Raw genomic sequence first — 18,807 nt, forward strand, 5'->3', positions numbered from 1 at the left:
TAACGTTTTATTTGAGTAGGGTCATAAACGTGCAGGACTGAGTTTGAGAATCCCTGCTCTATAGTGATGCTGTGTACTATGCAGCTGGGCAGTAGGAAAAGGTAAGGCAGCTCCAGTCCCTGGTTTTAATCTATATAATATGTATGGTCTGTTATTACACTATGTATCAGTGAAGGCTTCACAGGGGAGGACCATCATCAGTGAAACATTAAAAACTACACTAAATATATTCACATGCCTCCAAATAATTGATTAAAACACACTTTTGCAATAAACATCTACAGTAGCACCATGGTGGACATCTAGTTTCCCTCCTCTGGGTAAATTGACTTCAATACAAAACCTATCTAAACCTTTTTATTATTTACTATCAGAATTGTGGTTCTCACCACCTTCCATAGATTTACACAGTAGTAATAAACTTCCGGAGGATGTCCTCCAACCTATCAGAGCTCTTGCAGCATGAACTGACATGTTGTCCACCCAATCAAAGGACCAGAGAGTTAATCTAGTGCTGAAAGCATAAACTACAGCTAGCTAGTAGTTTAGTTGAACAGTGAATGCAGTTAGCTCGTTTAGCCTACTCAACATTGGGAACTCTTCCCTAGTCAAGGTAAGCTTTTGGTTCTGTTATTACATTGAACAAAAAAAATATAAACGCAACAAGTGTTGGTCCTATTTTTCATGAGCTAAAATAAGTTTACATTCCTGTTTGTGGGTATTTTTCCTTTGCCAAGATAATTAATCTACCTGACAGGTGTGGCATATCAAGAAGCTGATTAAACCGCAAAATCATTACCTTGTGCTGGGGACAATAAAAGGCCACTCTCTAAAATGTTCAGTTGTGCCGCACAACACAAATGTCTCAAGTTGAGGGAGTGTGAAATTGGCATGCTGACTGCAGGAATGTTAATTTCTCTACCATAAGCCGGCTCCAATGTCATTTTGGTACGTCCAACCGGCCTCACAACCGCCGACCACATGTATGACGTTGTGCGCAAGCAGTTTACTGATGTTAACATTGTAAACAGGTTATGGCATGTGCAGGCAGAAGCTACGAACAGCCAACACAATTGCATTTTATCTATGGCAATTTTAATGCACAGAGATACTGTGACGAGATCCTGAGGCCCATTGTCGTGCCATTCACGGCCCCATGTGGCAAGGATCTACACACAATTCTTGGAAGCTGAAAATGGCCCAGTTCTTCCATGGCCTGCATACTCAGACATGTCACTCGTTGAGCATGTGTGGGATGCTCTGGATCAACGTGTACGACATCGTGTTTCAGTTCCTGCCAATATCCAGCAACTTCGCACATCGATTGAAGAGGAGTGGGACAACATTCCACAGGCCGCAATCAACACCCTGATCAACTTTATGCGAAGGAGACGTGTTGCGCTGCATGAGGCAAATGGTGGTCACACCAGATACTCATTTGGTTTCCTGATCCACAACCCCTATTTCATTTTTTGTGTGTGTGTGTCCAGATGCATATCTGTATTCCCAGTCATGTGAAATCCATAGATTAGGACCTAATGAGTTTATTTCAATTGACTGATTTCCTGATATGAACTGTAACTCAGTCAAATCTTTTATGACTTTTGTTGCGTTTATATTTCTGTTCAGTATATTATATAGTGATGCTGTTCTCGATGCGGCTGGGCAGGAGGAAAAGATAGGGCAACTCTAGTCCCTCGTTCTGGGTCAGGATGTGTTCCTCTATCTCCTTCAGTTCCTGTCTGAACTTGTCAATCACCTCCTGGGCCTGGGACTCTGTGAAGTACTGCTCCCGGTACTGACCCAATGGAATCTGAAGGAAGGAGGGAGGGAGAAAGAAGGGGAGAAGGATGGTGTGTATGGTTAGTATGTGCTTGGGTCTCAGTAAAGTACTGCTCCTGGTACTGACCCAATGAGAAAAATGGGTGAAAGGAGGAAGATTAAGGCTCTATACTGGTCCTGACCCAATGGGACCTGGAGAGAGGGGGAACTAAAATGCATGAAAAGAGAGTGGAGAGGAAATAGTCTATCTGCAGACGTCTGGGAATTCCCAAGACTAGAGAGAAAATGCAAAATGGAGAAGTGAAGAATCCTAGCTTGAAATATTTACATTTAGCTATATGAATCTCTGGTTTTATTTTATGATTGTAAGTACAGGGAGTGTTGCTTTTTTCACCGTGCCTTGTGATCAGAGTTGACCCATCTATGTTTATAACCAAAGGTGGGAAAAAGAGGTTGCATTCTAGTTTCATCCCATTTCATACTATAAATGTGTTGTTGTTTTAACTTACTGCGTCCGGTTGTGGCCGACCCAGGTGCCATGTGATCGCCATCTCCAAACATGTTTGGCTGACGTCTGGGAGGGTGTCCATGATCATCTCCATGGTAACAGCGTCCTTATCCGTCGGGGGAGGGTGGCGCATTGTGCACGGGGTGTTGGGTACCCACGCACACCAGTCAAACTATGTTAGAGTGAGTTGAGTAACTTAATAGGTTTGTGTGTGTTTTTTTCTCCACAAGAATGGTCAACAAACAAAACGCTGAGCTAGGTTAGGATAAATGGTTATGGAAAATAGGATTTGGAATGGGACTGAATTGTGTGCTCCCACAAGGTTAGCTGTACAAGACTGTGTGTGTGTGTACTGTACCTGTCCATTATTGGTGGCTGCATGCTGTGCTGAGCTTGTGAAGATAGCGACACTCAGCAGTGTGATCAGTTCTGTCTTGTTGTGTAGTTCCCTGGCCAGACCTGAGAAGAAGGACACATCACACACATCAGTCAATATTACCCAGTAAGAAATCATCATTATCAACTAAGGGTCCATCCATAGCGCTGAAGATCTGTGTTGCAGCGCGGTTGACATTTAAAGGTAATTTTGGATTCAGCAGACATATGCTGCATTTTCTGAGAATGCAATTCCACGAACACGATAACGTTGCCTTTAAATGTCAACCGCTCTGCCATGCAGATCTTCCATGCTTACGGATTGAATCCAGTCCTGAGTCTGAGGAGGTGGGGGTAGTGGTGGATGACTGACCAAATCTGGGCACATCAACAAAGCCCTCCTCAGCGATGTCCTTTATCCAGGCCTGCAGCTCAGTGTCCTCCACTACATCACTGTCATAATGGTAGTACAGTGACACCATCCCTGAGACAAAACTGGGGAGGGAGAAAGAGAGAGGGGGGTGAAATAGCTTATTTTCCTCTCCCTGCTTTCCTCCGACCACCTTATAAACAATATTTCTGTGGTCATAAAGAAGTGGTGATGGATATTGTACCTGTGTATGGCGTCCCACAGCATCAGGCTGTATTCCCTGTAGAAGTAGTTTCTGAGCTTGGTGGCTCCGCGCTGCTGGAAGTCCTGGTAGGGCTGCAGAGAGCGGTAGGTCAGGACTTTGTACTCATTCTGGGCTAGGATCAGAAGCCCCTCTCCTCCTGTAGACACCACCTGGAGGGACAGTATTTCATCATCAATTATGCTCTTGTCTATTTCATAACTATTCTATGTTTTAAAAAAACATGTTTCTGAAGCTGCCTCAATACAACAATATAGGGTCAGTTGAGCCCTCAAGATACTGGGGTCCTGTGTGGCACCGGGGTTGCAGATTCAATTCCCACGAGGGGGGCTGCACTCTACTGTAAGTGTCTGCTAAAATGTAAACAAGGAATAGAACGGTAAGACTGACATACCCTTTTGAAGATGCCGTCGGGTGAGAGGAGCTGAGTGCGCCCCCTGCAGTTAATCTCCAGAGTATAGCGCAGGTGAGGAGCCAGGAGCTACAGTAGAGACAGAGAGAGGGGTTAGCCACAGCACACACCACCAGGTGAGGAGCCAGGAGCTACAGTAGAGACAGAGAGAGGGATTAGCCACAGCACACACCACCAGGTGAGGAGCCAAGAGCTACAGTAGAGGCAGAGAGAGGGGTTAGCCACAGCACACACCACCAGGTGAGGAGCCAGGAGCTACAGTAGAGGCAGAGAGAGGGGTTAGCCACAGCACACACCACACCACCACCAGGTGAGGAGCCAGGAGCTACAGTAGAGACAGAGAGAGGGGTTAGCCACAGCACACACCACCAGGTGAGGAGCCAGGAGCTACAGTAGAGACAGAGAGAGGGGTTAGCCACAGCACACACCACCAGGTGAGGAGCCAGGAGCTACAGTAGAGACAGAGAGAGGGGTTAGCCACAGCACACACCACACCACCACCAGGTGAGGAGCCAAGAGCTACAGTAGAGACAGAGAGAGGGGTTAGCCACAGCACACACCACCCCACCACCAGGTGAGGAGCCAGGAGCTACAGTAGAGACAGAGAGAGGGGTTAGCCACAGCACACACCACCCCACCACCAGGTGAGGAGCCAGGAGCTACAGTAGAGACAGAGAGAGGGGTTAGCCACAGCACACACCACCAGGTGAGGAGCCAGGAGCTACAGTAGAGACAGAGAGAGGGGTTAGCCACAGCACACACCACCAGGTGAGGAGCCAGGAGCTACAGTAGAGACAGAGAGAGGGGTTAGCCACAGCACAAACCACACCACCACCAGTTGAGGAGCCAGGAGCTACAGTAGAGACAGAGAGAGGGGTTAGCCACAGCACACACCACCAGGTGAGGAGCCAGGAGCTACAGTAGTGACAGAGATGGGTTAGCCACAGCACACACCACCAGGTGAGGAGCCAGGAGCTACAGTAGTGACAGAGATGGGTTAGCCACAGCACACACCACCCCACCACCAAGTGAGGAGCCAGGAGCTACAGTAGAGGCAGAGAGAGGGGTTAGCCACAGCACACACCACCAGGTGAGGAGCCAGGAGCTACAGTAGAGACAGAGAGAGGGGTTAGCCACAGCACACACCACCAGGTGAGGAGCCAGGAGCTACAGTAGTGACAGAGATGGGTTAGCCACAGCACACACCACCCCACCACCAAGTGAGGAGCCAGGAGCTACAGTAGAGGCAGCGAGAGGCGTTAGCCACAGCACACACCACCAGGTGAGGAGCCAGGAGCTACAGTAGAGACAGAGAGAGGGGTTAGCCACAGCACACACCACCCCACCACCAGGTGAGGAGCCAGGAGCTACAGTAGAGACAGAGAGAGGGGTTAGCCACAGCACACACCACCCCACCACCAGGTGAGTAGCCAGGAGCTACAGTAGAGACAGAGAGAGGGGTTAGCCACAGCACACACCACCCCACCACCAGGTGAGGAGCCATGAGCTACAGTAGAGACAGAGAGAGGGGTTAGCCAGAGCACACACCACCAGGTGAGGAGCCAGGAGCTACAGTAGAGGCAGAGAGAGGGGTTAGCTACAGCACACACCACCCCACCACCAGGTGAGGAACCAGGAGCTACAGTAGAGGCAGAGAGAGGGGTTAGCTACAGCACACACCACCAGGTGAGGAGCCAGGAGCTACAGTAGAGGCAGAGAGAGGGGTTAGCCACAGCACACACCACCCCACCACCAGGTGAGGAACCAGGAGCTACAGTTGAGGCAGAGAGAGGGGTTAGCTACAGCACACACCACCAGGTGAGGAGCCAGGAGCTACAGTAGAGGCAGAGAGAGGGGTTAGCTACAGCACACACCACCAGGTGAGGAGCCAGGAGCTACAGTAGAGACAGAGAGAGGGGTTAGCCACAGCACACACCACCAGGTGAGGAGCCAAGAGCTACAGTAGAGACAGAGAGAGGGGTTAGCCACAGCACACACCACCAGGTGAGGAGCCAAGAGCTACAGTAGAGACAGAGAGAGGGGTTAGCCACAGCACACACCACCAGGTGAGGAGCCAAGAGCTACAGTAGAGACAGAGAGAGGGGTTAGCCACACCACACCACCACCAGGTGAGGAGCCAAGAGCTACAGTAGAGATAGAGAGAGGGGTTAGCCACAGCACACACCACCAGGTGAGGAGCCAGGAGCTACAGTAGAGACAGAGAGAGGGGTTAGCCACAGCACACACCACCAGGTGAGGAGCCAGGAGCTACAGTAGAGGCAGAGAGAGGGGTTAGCTACAGCACACACCACCAGGTGAGGAGCCAGGAGCTACAGTAGAGACAGAGAGAGGGGTTAGCCACAGCACACACCACCAGGTGAGGAGCCAGGAGCTACAGTAGAGACAGAGAGGGGGGTTAGCCACAGCACACACCACACCACCACCAGGTTAGGAACCAGGAGCTACAGTAGAGACAGAGAGAGGGCTTAGCCACAGCACACACCACCCCACCACCAGGTGAGGAACCAGGAGCTACAGTAGAGACAGAGAGAGGGGTTAGCTACAGCACACACCACCAGGTGAGGAGCCAGGAGCTACAGTAGAGACAGAGAGGGGGTTAGCCACAGCACACACCACCCCACCACCAGGTGAGGAACCAGGAGCTACAGTAGAGACAGAGAGAGGGGTTAGCCACAGCACACACCACCAGGTGAGGAGCCAGGAGCTACAGTAGAGACAGAGAGAGGGCTTAGCCACAGCACACACCACCCCACCACCAGGTGAGGAACCAGGAGCTACAGTAGAGACAGAGAGAGGGGTTAGCCACAGCACACACCACCAGGTGAGGAGCCAGGAGCTACAGTAGAGACAGAGAGAGGGGTTAGCCACAGCACACACCACCCCACCACCAGGTGAGGAGCCAGGAGCTACAGTAGAGACAGAGAGAGGGGTTAGCCACAGCACACACCACCAGGTGAGGAGCCAGGAGCTACAGTAGAGACAGAGAGAGGGCTTAGCCACAGCACACACCACCCCACCACCAGGTGAGGAACCAGGAGCTACAGTAGAGACAGAGAGAGGGGTTAGCCACAGCACACACCACCAGGTGAGGAGCCAAGAGCTACAGTAGAGACAGAGAGAGGGGTTAGCCACAGCACACACCACCAGGTGAGGAGCCAAGAGCTACAGTAGAGGCAGAGAGAGGGGTTAGCTACAGCACACACCACCAGGTGAGGAGCCAGGAGCTACAGTAGAGACAGAGAGAGGGGTTAGCCACAGCACACACCACCAGGTGAGGAGCCAAGAGCTACAGTAGAGACAGAGAGAGGGGTTAGCCACAGCACACACCACCAGGTGAGGAGCCAAGAGCTACAGTAGAGACAGAGAGAGGGGTTAGCCACAGCACACACCACCAGGTGAGGAGCCAAGAGCTACAGTAGAGACAGAGAGAGGGGTTAGCCACAGCACACACCACCAGGTGAGGAGCCAGGAGCTACAGTAGAGACAGAGAGAGGGGTTAGCCACAGCACACACCACCAGGTGAGGAGCCAGGAGCTACAGTAGAGGCAGAGAGAGGGGTTAGCTACAGCACACACCACCAGGTGAGGAGCCAGGAGCTACAGTAGAGACAGAGAGAGGGGTTAGCCACAGCACACACCACCAGGTGAGGAGCCAGGAGCTACAGTAGAGACAGAGAGGGGGGTTAGCCACAGCACACACCACACCACCACCAGGTTAGGAACCAGGAGCTACAGTAGAGACAGAGAGAGGGGTTAGCCACAGCACACACCACCCCACCACCAGGTGAGGAACCAGGAGCTACAGTAGAGACAGAGAGAGGGGTTAGCTACAGCACACACCACCAGGTGAGGAGCCAGGAGCTACAGTAGAGACAGAGAGGGGGGTTAGCCACAGCACACACCACCCCACCACCAGGTGAGGAGCCAGGAGCTACAGTAGAGACAGAGAGAGGGGTTAGCCACAGCACACACCACCAGGTGAGGAGCCAGGAGCTACAGTAGAGACAGAGAGAGGGCTTAGCCACAGCACACACCACCCCACCACCAGGTGAGGAACCAGGAGCTACAGTAGAGACAGAGAGAGGGGTTAGCCACAGCACACACCACCCCACCACCAGGTGAGGAGCCAGGAGCTACAGTAGAGACAGAGAGAGGGGTTAGCTACAGCACACACCACCAGGTGAGGAGCCAGGAGCTACAGTAGAGACAGAGAGAGGGCTTAGCCACAGCACACACCACCCCACCACCAGGTGAGGAACCAGGAGCTACAGTAGAGACAGAGAGAGGGGTTAGCCACAGCACACACCACCAGGTGAGGAGCCAGGAGCTACAGTAGAGACAGAGAGAGGGCTTAGCCACAGCACACACCACCCCACCACCAGGTGAGGAACCAGGAGCTACAGTAGAGACAGAGAGAGGGGTTAGCCACAGCACACACCACCCCACCACCAGGTGAGGAACCAGGAGCTACAGTAGAGACAGAGAGAGGGGTTAGCTACAGCACACACCACCAGGCGAGGAGCCAGGAGCTACAGTAGAAACAGAGAGAGGGGTTAGCCACAGCACACACCACACCACCACCAGGTGAGGAGCCAGGAGCTACAGTAGAGACAGAGAGAGGGGTTAGCCACAGCACACACCACCCCACCACCAGGTGAGGAGCCAGGAGCTACAGTAGAGGCAGAGAGAGGGGTTAGCCACAGCACACACCACCAGGTGAGGAGCCAGGAGCTACAGTAGAGACAGAGAGAGGGGTTAGCCACAGCACACACCACACCACCACCAGGTGAGGAGCCAGGAGCTACAGTAGAAACAGAGAGAGGGGTTAGCCACAGCACACACCACACCACCACCAGGTGAGGAACCAGGAGCTACAGTAGAGACAGAGAGAGGGGTTAGCCACAGCACACACCACCCCACCACCAGGTTAGGAGCCAGGAGCTACAGTAGAGACAGAGAGAGGGGTTAGCCACAGCACACACCACACCACCACCAGGTGAGGAACCAGGAGCTACAGTAGAGGCAGAGAGAGGGGTTAGCCACAGCACACACCACCACCAGGTTAGGAGCCAGGAGCTACAGTAGAGACAGAGAGAGGGGTTAGCCACAGCACACACCACCCCACCACCAGGTGAGGAACCAGGAGCTACAGTAGAGACAGAGAGAGGGGTTAGCTACAGCACACACCACCAGGCGAGGAGCCAGGAGCTACAGTAGAAACAGAGAGAGGGGTTAGCCACAGCACACACCACACCACCACCAGGTGAGGAGCCAGGAGCTACAGTAGAGACAGAGAGAGGGCTTAGCCACAGCACACACCACCCCACCACCAGGTGAGGAACCAGGAGCTACAGTAGAGACAGAGAGAGGGGTTAGCCACAGCACACACCACCAGGTGAGGAGCCAGGAGCTACAGTAGAGACAGAGAGAGGGGTTAGCCACAGCACACACCACCCCACCACCAGGTGAGGAACCAGGAGCTACAGTAGAGACAGAGAGAGGGGTTAGCCACAGCACACACCACCCCACCACCAGGTGAGGAACCAGGAGCTACAGTAGAGACAGAGAGAGGGCTTAGCCACAGCACACACCACCCCACCACCAGGTGAGGAACCAGGAGCTACAGTAGAGACAGAGAGAGGGGTTAGCCACAGCACACACCACCAGGTGAGGAGCCAGGAGCTACAGTAGAGACAGAGAGAGGGCTTAGCCACAGCACACACCACCCCACCACCAGGTGAGGAACCAGGAGCTACAGTAGAGACAGAGAGAGGGGTTAGCTACAGCACACACCACCAGGTGAGGAGCCAGGAGCTACAGTAGAGACAGAGAGAGACAGGGAGGGGTTAGCCACAGCACACCCCACCACCAGGTGAGGAGCCAGGAGCTACAGTAGAGACAGAGAGAGGGGGGCACACACCACCCCACCACCAGGTGAGGAACCAGGAGCCACAGTAGAGACAGAGAGGGGTTAGCCACCACCCCACCACCAGGTGAGGAACCAGGAGCTACAGTAGAGACAGAGAGAGGGGTTAGCCACAGCACACACCACCAGGTGAGGAACCAGGAGCTACAGTAGAGACAGAGAGAGGGGTTAGCCACAGCACACACCACCAGGTGAGGAGCCAGGAGCCACAGTAGAGACAGAGAGAGGGGTTAGCCACAGCACACACCACCCCACCACCAGGTGAGGAGCCAGGAGCTACAGTAGAGACAGAGAGAGGGGTTAGCCACAGCACACACCACCAGGTGAGGAGCCAGGAGCTACAGTAGAGACAGAGAGAGGGCTTAGCCACAGCACACACCACCCCACCACCAGGTGAGGAACCAGGAGCTACAGTAGAGACAGAGAGAGGGGTTAGCTACAGCACACACCACCAGGTGAGGAGCCAGGAGCTACAGTAGAGACAGAGAGAGGGGGATTAGCCACAGCACACACCACCAGGTGAGGAGCCAGGAGCTACAGTAGAGACAGAGAGAGGGGTTAGCCACAGCACACACCACCCCACCACCAGGTGAGGAACCAGGAGCTACAGTAGAGACAGAGAGAGGGGTTAGCTACAGCACACACCACCAGGTGAGGAGCCAGGAGCTACAGTAGAGACAGAGAGAGGGCTTAGCCACAGCACACACCACCCCACCACCAGGTGAGGAGCCAGGAGCTACAGTAGAGACAGAGAGAGGGGATTAGCCACAGCACACACAACCAGGTGAGGAGCCAGGAGCTACAGTAGAGACAGAGAGAGGGGGATTAGCCACAGCACACACCACCAGGTGAGGAGCCAGGAGCTACAGTAGAGACAGAGAGAGGGGTTAGCCACAGCACACACCACCCCACCACCAGGTGAGGAACCAGGAGCTACAGTAGAGACAGAGAGAGGGCTTAGCCAGTAGAGACAGCACACCCCACCACCAGGTGAGGAGCCAGGAGCTACAGTAGAGACAGAGAGAGGGGTTAGCCACAGCACACACCACCCCACCACCAGGTGAGGAGCCAGGAGCTACAGTAGAGACAGAGAGAGGGGTTAGCCACAGCACACACCACCAGGTGAGGAGCCAGGAGCTACAGTAGAGACAGAGAGAGGGGTTAGCCACAGTACCCCACCCCCCACCCCCCTCCCTACCTTATATACTGGATGGACGGCAGGTAGCTGTCGTAGTGTTGACACACAGAACACCTCCACCACCAGGTGAGTTCTCAACAGGTGGGACAGGAGCTGGAACACCTGGAATTCTGAGTGACGGACCCAGATCTTGGCCAATAGCCAGGCCAGGGGCGGGTTTTTAGGCAGGAAGATGGGCGTGTCCAAGCCAGGAGTCTGCCCTAGCTGGAGAAGAGGGGGGATAACGTGTATGTTTATGGCTTTACTAACCTTGTTGAGATTGAGGCTGTTCTGAGGGAAAAAGGGAGTGCAACTGAATATTAGGATAGTGTGTGTGTGTGTGTCCAGCCCTACCTGTATGGCGATGGGTATGAGTCCCTGGTCTGGGTGTTCATACAGCAGACAGAGAGGAGCAGCGATGTACTGTGGTTTCCCTCTGATTACGTTGGTAGGAACACCATCCATGATGGCATAGTCTACCAAGTAGATGTTACCCGCCTAGAGAGAGCATGAAAATATGTAGAGATGGTTGAGGTTAGGGTTGAGACTAGGGTTAGGGTTGAGACTAGGGTTAGAGTTGAGACTAGGGTTAGGGTTGAGACTAGGGTTAGGGTTGAGACTAGGGTTAGGGTTGAGACTAGGGTTAGAGTTGAGACTAGGGTTAGGGTTGAGACTAGGGTTAGAGTTGAGACTAGGGTTAGGGTTGAGACTAGGGTTAGAGTTGAGACTAGGGTTAGGGTTGAGACTAGGGTTAGGAGTTGAGACTAGGGTTAGGGTTGAGACTAGGGTTAGGGTTGGACTAGGGTTGAGACTAGGGTTAGGACTAGGGTTAGGGTTGAGACTAGGGTTAGGGTTGAGACTAGGGTTAGGGTTGAGACTCGGGTTAGGGTTTCGACTAGGGTTAGGTTTGAGACTAGGGTTAGGGTTTCGACTAGGGTTAGGGTTTCGACTAGGGTTAGGGTTGAGGCTAAGGTTAGGGTTGAGGCTAGGGTTAGGGTTGAGACTATGGTTAGGGTTGAGACTATGGTTAGGGTTGAGACTAGGGTTGAGGGTTGAGGGTTAGGGTTGAGGCTAGGGTTGAGACTCGGGTTAGGGTTGAGACTAGGGTTACAGTTGAGACTCGGGTTAGGGTTGAGACTAGGGTTAGGGTTGAGACTAGGGTTAGGGTTGAGACTAGGGTTAGGGTTGAGACTAGGGTTAGGGTTGAGGCTAGGGTTAGGGTTGAGAGTATGGTTAGGGTTGAGACTAGGGTTAGGGTTGAGACTAGGGTTGAGGGTTAGGGTTGAGGCTAGGGTTGAGACTAGGGTTAGGGTTGAGTCTAGGGTTCGGGTTGAGGCTAGGGTTCGGGTTGAGGCTAGGGTTCGGGTTGAGGCTAGGGTTCGGGTTGAGGCTAGAGTTAGGGTTGAGGCTAGAGTTAGGGTTGAGGCTAGAGTTAGGGTTGAGGCTAGAGTTAGGGTTGAGGCTAGAGTTAGGGTTGAGGCTAGAGTTTCGACTAGGGTTAGGTTTGAGACTAGGGTTAGGTTTGAGACTAGGGTTAGGGTTTCGACTAGGGTTGGGGTTGAGACTAGGGTTAGGGTTGAGGGTTAGGGTTGAGGCTAGGGTTCGGGTTGAGGCTAGGTTTAGGGTTGAGGCTAGGGTTAGGGTTGAGGCTAGGGTTAGGATTGAGACTAGGGTTAGGGTTGAAGTTAGGGTTGAGGCTGGGGTTTGGGTTGAGGCTAGGGTTAGGGTTGAGGTTAGGGTTGAGGCTAGGGTTAGGGTTGAGGTTAGGGTTGAGACTAGGGTTAGGGTTGAGACTAGGGTTAGGGTTGAGACTAGGGTTAGGGTTGAGACTAGGGTTAGGGTTGAGGCTAGGGTTAGAGTTGAGACGTTAGGGTTGAGACTAGGGTTAGGGTTGAGACTAGGGTTAGGGTTGAGACTAGGGTTACAGTTGAGACTAGGGTTAGGGTTCAGACTAGGGTTACAGTTGAGACTCGGGTTACAGTTGAGACTCGGGTTAGGGTTGAGACTAGGGTTTCGACTAGGGTTAGGGTTGAGGCTAGGGTTAGGGTTGAGAGTATGGTTAGGGTTGAGAGTATGGTTAGGGTTGAGACTAGGGTTAGAGTTGAGACTAGGGTTAGAGTTGAGACTAGGGTTAGGGTTGAGACTAGGGTTAGGGTTGAGACTAGGGTTAGGGTTGAGACTAGGGTTAGGGTTGAGACTAGGGTTAGGGTTGAGACTAGGGTTAGGGTTGAGACTAGGGTTAGGGTTGAGACTAGGGTTAGGGTTGAGACTAGGGTTAGGGTTGAGACTAGGGTTAGGGTTGAGACTGGGGTTAGGGTTGAGACTGGGGTTAGGGTTTCGACTAGGGTTAGGGTTTCGACTAGGGTTAGGGTTTCGGCTAGGGTTAGGGTTGAGGCTAGGGTTAGGGTTGAGGCTAGGGTTAGGGTTGAGACTATGGTTAGGGTTGAGACTATGGTTAGGGTTGAGACTAGGGTTAGGGTTGTGACTAGGGTTGAGGGTTGAGGGTTAGGGTTGAGGCTAGGGTTGAGACTCGGGTTAGGGTTGAGGGTTAGGGTTGAGGCTAGGGTTGAGACTAGGGTTAGGTTTAGGAAAAAATAGCCCTTCAAGAGGACCATATACACGGGCACCTGTTCTCTAATTCTATTGCTCCTAAGGATACATAATTTGTTATACGGGAACTTGGGTTTGAATTCAAGTCAGAATCTAGGTCCAGGTTCAGGATTAGGGATTAGAGCTTGAAGTGAGGTTAAAAATCAGGATTATGTTCAGGGTCAGGATTGGATCTGAGGTTATTGTCAGGGCTGAGGTTAGATTCAGGATCAGGGTTAAGGTTAGGACTAGGGTGGGGATTGCTGCGGTTAAGGTTGAGGTTAAGGTCAGGGTTAGGGTCAGGGTTCTAGTCAAAATTCGGTTTTAGGATTAGGCTTCTATGATTGGGGTTAAGGTTAGAGCTAGGATGGGGATTGCTACAGTAAGGGTGAGGTTAAGTTCAGGGTTAGGGTTAGGGTTATAGTCAGAATTAAATGAGGTTTTAAGCTTATTAAGATAGACTTAAGGTTGAGATTTGTGGGTTAGGGTTAGGGTTAGGGTTCTAGTCAAAATTCAGTTTTAGGATTAGGCTTATATGATTGGGGTTAAGGTTAGAGCTAGGATGGGGATTGCTACAGTAAGGGTGAGGTTAAGGTCAGGGTTAGGGTTAGGGTTATAGTCAGAATTAAATGAGGTTTTAAGCTTATTAAAATAGACTTAAGGTTGAGATTTGTGGTTAAGATTAGGAATGTGATACTTGGCTAGGGTTAGGAGTGGGTTAGGGTTAGGGTTAAGGTTAGGGGGGTGGTTGGTTTAGGGTTAGGGTTAGGGTTAGGGGGAGGTGTAAAAGTGCTACTAGTATAGGATATTCAAGTTTCTCTAGATAAAAGTATCTAATTAGACTAGGGTCAGGGTTGAGACTAGGGTCAGGGTTGAGACTAGGGTTAGGGTTGAGACTAGGGTTAGGGTTGAGACTAGGGTTAGGGTTAGGGTTGAGACTAGGGTTAGGGTTGAGACTCGGGTTAGGGTTGAGACTCGGGTTAGGGTTGAGACTAGGGTTTCGACTAGGGTTAGGTTTGAGACTAGGGTTAGGTTTGAGACTAGGGTTAGGGTTTCGACTAGGGTTAGGGTTGAGAGTATGGTTAGGGTTGAAAGTATGGTTAGGGTTGAGGGTTAGGGTTGAGGCTAGGGTTAGGGTTGAGGCTAGGGTTAGGGTTGAGGCTAGGGTTAGGGTTGAGGCTAGGGTTAGGGTTGAGGCTAGGGTTAGGGTTGAGACTAGGGTTAGGGTTGAAGTTAGGGTTGAGGCTAGGGTTTGGGTTGAGGTTAGGGTTGAGACTAGGGTTAGGGTTAGGGTTGAGGCTAGGGCTAAGGTTAGGGTTGAGACTAGGGTTAGGGTTAGGGTTGAGGCTAGGGCTACGGTTAGGGTTGAGACTAGGGTTAGGGTTGAGACTAGGGTTAGGGTTGAGGCTAGGGTTAGAGTTGAGACGTTAGGGTTAGGGTTGAGGCGGAGTTAGGGTTGAGGGTGGAGTTAGGGTTGAGGGTGGAGTTAGGGTTGAGGGTGGAGTTAGGGTTGAGGGTGGAGTTAGGGTTGAGGGTGGAGTTAGGGTTGATCCAGGATATGGACATGAAGCTAGCATTAGGGTTAGTATAGGGTGGCATTTGGAATGCAGACAGAGAGACAGAGGGGCCCCACCTTGAGTTCCTTCTCAAGGGTGGTTCTTGGGGCCAGCGACCCCTGTACCATGTCTCCAGAGACGGGGAAGTTTCCCGGAAGCTTCTTGCAGCGCTGGATCATTCTGGGGTTTGAACCGTTCAGACACTGGTACCCGAAGAACGAGTCTTCCTTCCAGTGCTCCATACAGTATTCTGGAATCATAGGGAGAATCAATTTATCAATCACAAAATAAAAAAAGTACTGTCTGAATAAACAATTCTTAATAAACAATCTACACAAATATATAATAGGACTGACAGGGTGAAGACAGAGAAGGATTATTCCGTACAGATGTAAGATCTTAGTTTGACCAGTTTGCAACAGCAGGAACATTATCCTGCAGCAACAGGAAATGTGAATGATTATGTGGATTATAATTCATGGACATTTTTTGTAAGGGTTGATACATTTTTCATGAGGGCAAATCAAGTCTGACATGTTAAAGTGGAATAGACCAAACTTTAGATGCCTTTTAAAACCTTGAATACCCTTCAAGTTTGCAATTACAGCTGTGCAGAAAAAATTGTAAGCAACAAAATAGTGATCTGTAGTGTCAGAATATTAATACATTGACTATATATTGAAGGAGAAACAGGGTTTCTCTTGTTTAATCAAATATTGAAAATGCTATATACTGACTGAGTTACACACACTGGTGTTGCTATATTCAGAGGCCTCACTTCCCCAAAAATACAGGAAGAGACAGCTGTAAAAAAAAGTGTTGGCCTATACTCTACGAGGACTAGCACCTCTAACTCTAATAAAATACATGCCCAAAAGTATGTCGAACATCTCACTCCAAAGTATGTCGAACATCTCACTCCAAAGTATGTCGAACATCTCACTCCAATGTATGACGAACATCTCACTCCAAAGTATGACGAACATCTCACTCCAAAGTATGACGAACATCTCACTCCAAAGTATGACGAACATCTCACTCCAAAGTATGACGAACATCTCACTCCAAAGTATGTCGAACATCTCACTCCAAAGTATGTCGAACATCTCACTCCAAAGTATGTCGAACATCTCACTCCAAAGTATGTCGAACATCTCACTCCAAAGTATGTCGAACATCTCACTCCAAAGTATGTCGAACATCTCACTCCAAAGTATGTCGAACATCTCACTCCAAAGTATGACGAACATCTCACTCCAAAGTATGACGAACATCTCACTCCAAAGTATGACGAACATCTCACTCCAAAGTATGTCGAACATCTCACTCCAAAGTATGTCGAACATCTCACTCCAAAGTATGTCGAACATCTCACTCCAAAGTATGTCGAACATCTCACTCCAAAGTATGTCGAACATCTCACTCCAAAGTATGACGAACATCTCACTCCAAAGTATGACGAACATCTCATTCCAAAGTATGACGAACATCTCACTCCAAAGTATGACGAACATCACTCCAAAAACATGGGCATTAATATGGAGTTGGTCCCCCCCTTTGCTGCTGTAAAAGCCTCCACTCTTCTGGGAAGGCTTTCCACTAGATGTTAGAATATTTCTGCGGGGACTTGCTTCCTCAGCCACAAGAGCATTAGTGAGGTCGAGCCTGGCTCGCAGTCGGCATTCCAATTCATCCCAAAGGTGTTCAATGGGGTTAAAGTCAGGGCTTTGTGCAGGCCAATCAAGTTATTCCACACTGATCTCGGCAATCTCATTTCTGTACACTTCACAATAACAGCACTTACAGTTGACCGGGGCAGCTCTCGCAGGGAAGAAATTTTACTAACCGACTTGTTGGAAAGGTGGCATCCTATAACGGTGCCACGTTGAAAGTCTAGCGATTGACTCATAACCCCAGTCCCCACGGTTATATCCCGCAGGGCGGACAGTTTTGGAGTCATTAAATAGTGTGTGTCTGAAGGGAGGGTGGGTTGAATACTTTGGCCATGTTGTGTACCTGTAGCATTACGTACAACATTACCCACAATGCTCTATTCAGTAGTCTATTTATGTGCCACTGTACTCTACCAGATATGGGGCTTCTGAGTTTCCAGAAGCATCGTTTGAAGTCTTCCAGATTGTCCCATGACTTCCCAAACCTGATGGCTAGCTTCTTCAAAGACAGCTCTAGAAGACTGAGAGAGGGGGAGGGAATGAGGGATGGGGAGGGAATGAGGGATGGGGAGGGAATGAGGGATGGGGAGGGAATGAGGGATGGGGAGGGGAGGGAGGGAGGGAGGGAGGGAGGGAGGGAGGGAGGGAGGGAGGGAGGGAGGGAGGGAGGGAGGGAGGGAGGGAGGGGGAGAAAAAGAGAGACAACAGGAAAAAACATTTTCAAACACATTTTCTTGAAATAAGGAAGCTACTACAGTTGAAGTCGGAAGTTTACATACACTTAGGTTGGAGTCATTAAAACTAATTTTTCAACCACTCCACAAATTTCTTGTTAACAAACTATAGTTTTGGCAAGTCGGTTAGGACATCTACTTTGTGCATGACACAAGTAATCTTTCCAGTAATTGTTTACAGACAGATTATTTCACTTATAATTCACTGTATCACAATTCCAGTGGGTCAGAAGTTTACATACAGTAGGTTGACTGTATCTTTAAACAGCTTGGAAAATTCCAGAAAATTATGTCATGGCTTTAGAAGCTTCTGATAAATGATGTCAATTAGCCTGAGTCAATTGGAATTGGAATAAACACCATGGGACCACGCAGCCGTCTTACCGCTCAGGAAGGAGACGCGTTCTGTCTCCTAGAGATGAACCTACTTTGGTGCGAAAAATGCAAATCAATCCCAGAACAACAGCAAAGGACCTTGTGAAGATGCTGGAGGAAACAGGTACAAAAGTATCTATATCCATAGTAAAACGAGTCCTATATCGACATAACCTGAAAGGCCGCTCAGCAAGGAAGAAGCCACTGCTCCAAAACCGGCATAAAAAAGCCAGACTACGGTTTGCAACTGCACATGGGGACAAAAATCATACTTTTTCGAGAAATGCCCTCTGTTCTGATGAAACAAAAATAGAACTGTTTGGCCATAATGACCATCGTTATGTTTGGAGGAAAAAGGGGGAGGCTTGCAAGCCGAAGAACACCATCCCAACCGTGAAGCACGGCGGTGGAAGCATCATGTTGTGTGGGTGCTTTGCTGCAGGAGGGACTGGTACTCTTCAAAAAATAGATGGCATCATGAGGTAGGAAAATCATGTGGATATATTGAAGCAACATCTCAAGACATCAGTCAGGAAGTTAAAGCTTCCAAATGGACAATGACCCCAAGCATACTTCCAAAGTTGTAGCAAAATGGCTTAAGGACAACAAAGTCAAGGTATTGGAGTGGCCATCACAAAGCCCTAACCTCAATCCTATAGTAAATGTGTGGGCAGAACTGAAAAAGTGTGTGCGAGCAAGGAGGCCTACAAACCTGACTCAGTTACACCAGCTCTGTCAGGAGGAATGGGCTCAAATTCACTTGTAGAAAGCTTGTGGAAGGCTACCCGAAACATTTGACCCAAGTTAAACAATTTAAAGGCAATGATTGAGTGTATGTAAACGTCTGACCCACTGGGAATTGTGAAAGAATTAAAAGCTGAAATAAATAATTCTCATTACTATCATTCTGACATTTCACATCCTTAAAATAAAGTGGTGTTCCTAACTGACCTAAAGCAGGGAATTTGTACTAGGATTAAATATTAAATGTCAGGAATTGTGAAAAACTGAGTTTAAATGTATTTGGCTAAGGTGTATGTATACTTCC

At 50.2% G+C, this 18,807-nt stretch overlaps 1 protein-coding gene and 1 long non-coding RNA gene across 18 annotated transcripts in view; one reads left to right on the plus strand and one right to left on the minus strand.

Annotated features, from left to right (window-relative positions):
- Positions 1–342: 342 nt before the first annotated feature.
- Positions 343–18,807, minus strand: part of LOC118378215 (polyunsaturated fatty acid lipoxygenase ALOX12-like) — a 27,568-nt gene continuing 9,103 nt past the window's right edge. Inside the window, exons 6-15 of the mRNA XM_052497641.1 lie at positions 17,065–17,171; positions 15,055–15,227; positions 11,187–11,330; positions 10,854–11,057; positions 3,692–3,778; positions 3,280–3,449; positions 3,039–3,160; positions 2,649–2,749; positions 2,292–2,462; positions 343–1,813 (exon numbers count right to left, since the gene is read on the minus strand). Of these exons, the coding sequence (XP_052353601.1) occupies positions 1,634–1,813; positions 2,292–2,462; positions 2,649–2,749; positions 3,039–3,160; positions 3,280–3,449; positions 3,692–3,778; positions 10,854–11,057; positions 11,187–11,330; positions 15,055–15,227; positions 17,065–17,171 (1,459 nt within the window). The 3' untranslated portion in view covers positions 343–1,633. The remainder of the gene's footprint in view (positions 1,814–2,291; positions 2,463–2,648; positions 2,750–3,038; positions 3,161–3,279; positions 3,450–3,691; positions 3,779–10,853; positions 11,058–11,186; positions 11,331–15,054; positions 15,228–17,064; positions 17,172–18,807) is intronic.
- LOC127916182 (uncharacterized) lies at positions 3,788–9,552 on the plus strand. Of its 17 annotated transcripts, none has more exons than XR_008093739.1 (5): positions 3,788–3,825; positions 5,264–5,333; positions 5,528–5,651; positions 5,839–5,900; positions 7,002–7,170. It is a non-coding gene; the product is annotated as an uncharacterized LOC127916182 (long non-coding RNA). The 17 variants fall into 17 exon arrangements; XR_008093738.1 differs by lacking the exon at positions 3,788–3,825 and adding an exon at positions 3,966–4,081; XR_008093740.1 differs by lacking the exon at positions 3,788–3,825 and adding an exon at positions 4,106–4,143.

The sequence above is a fragment of the Oncorhynchus keta genome, chromosome 35, assembly GCF_023373465.1.
Source record: "Oncorhynchus keta strain PuntledgeMale-10-30-2019 chromosome 35, Oket_V2, whole genome shotgun sequence".
NCBI lineage: Eukaryota > Metazoa > Chordata > Actinopteri > Salmoniformes > Salmonidae > Oncorhynchus > Oncorhynchus keta.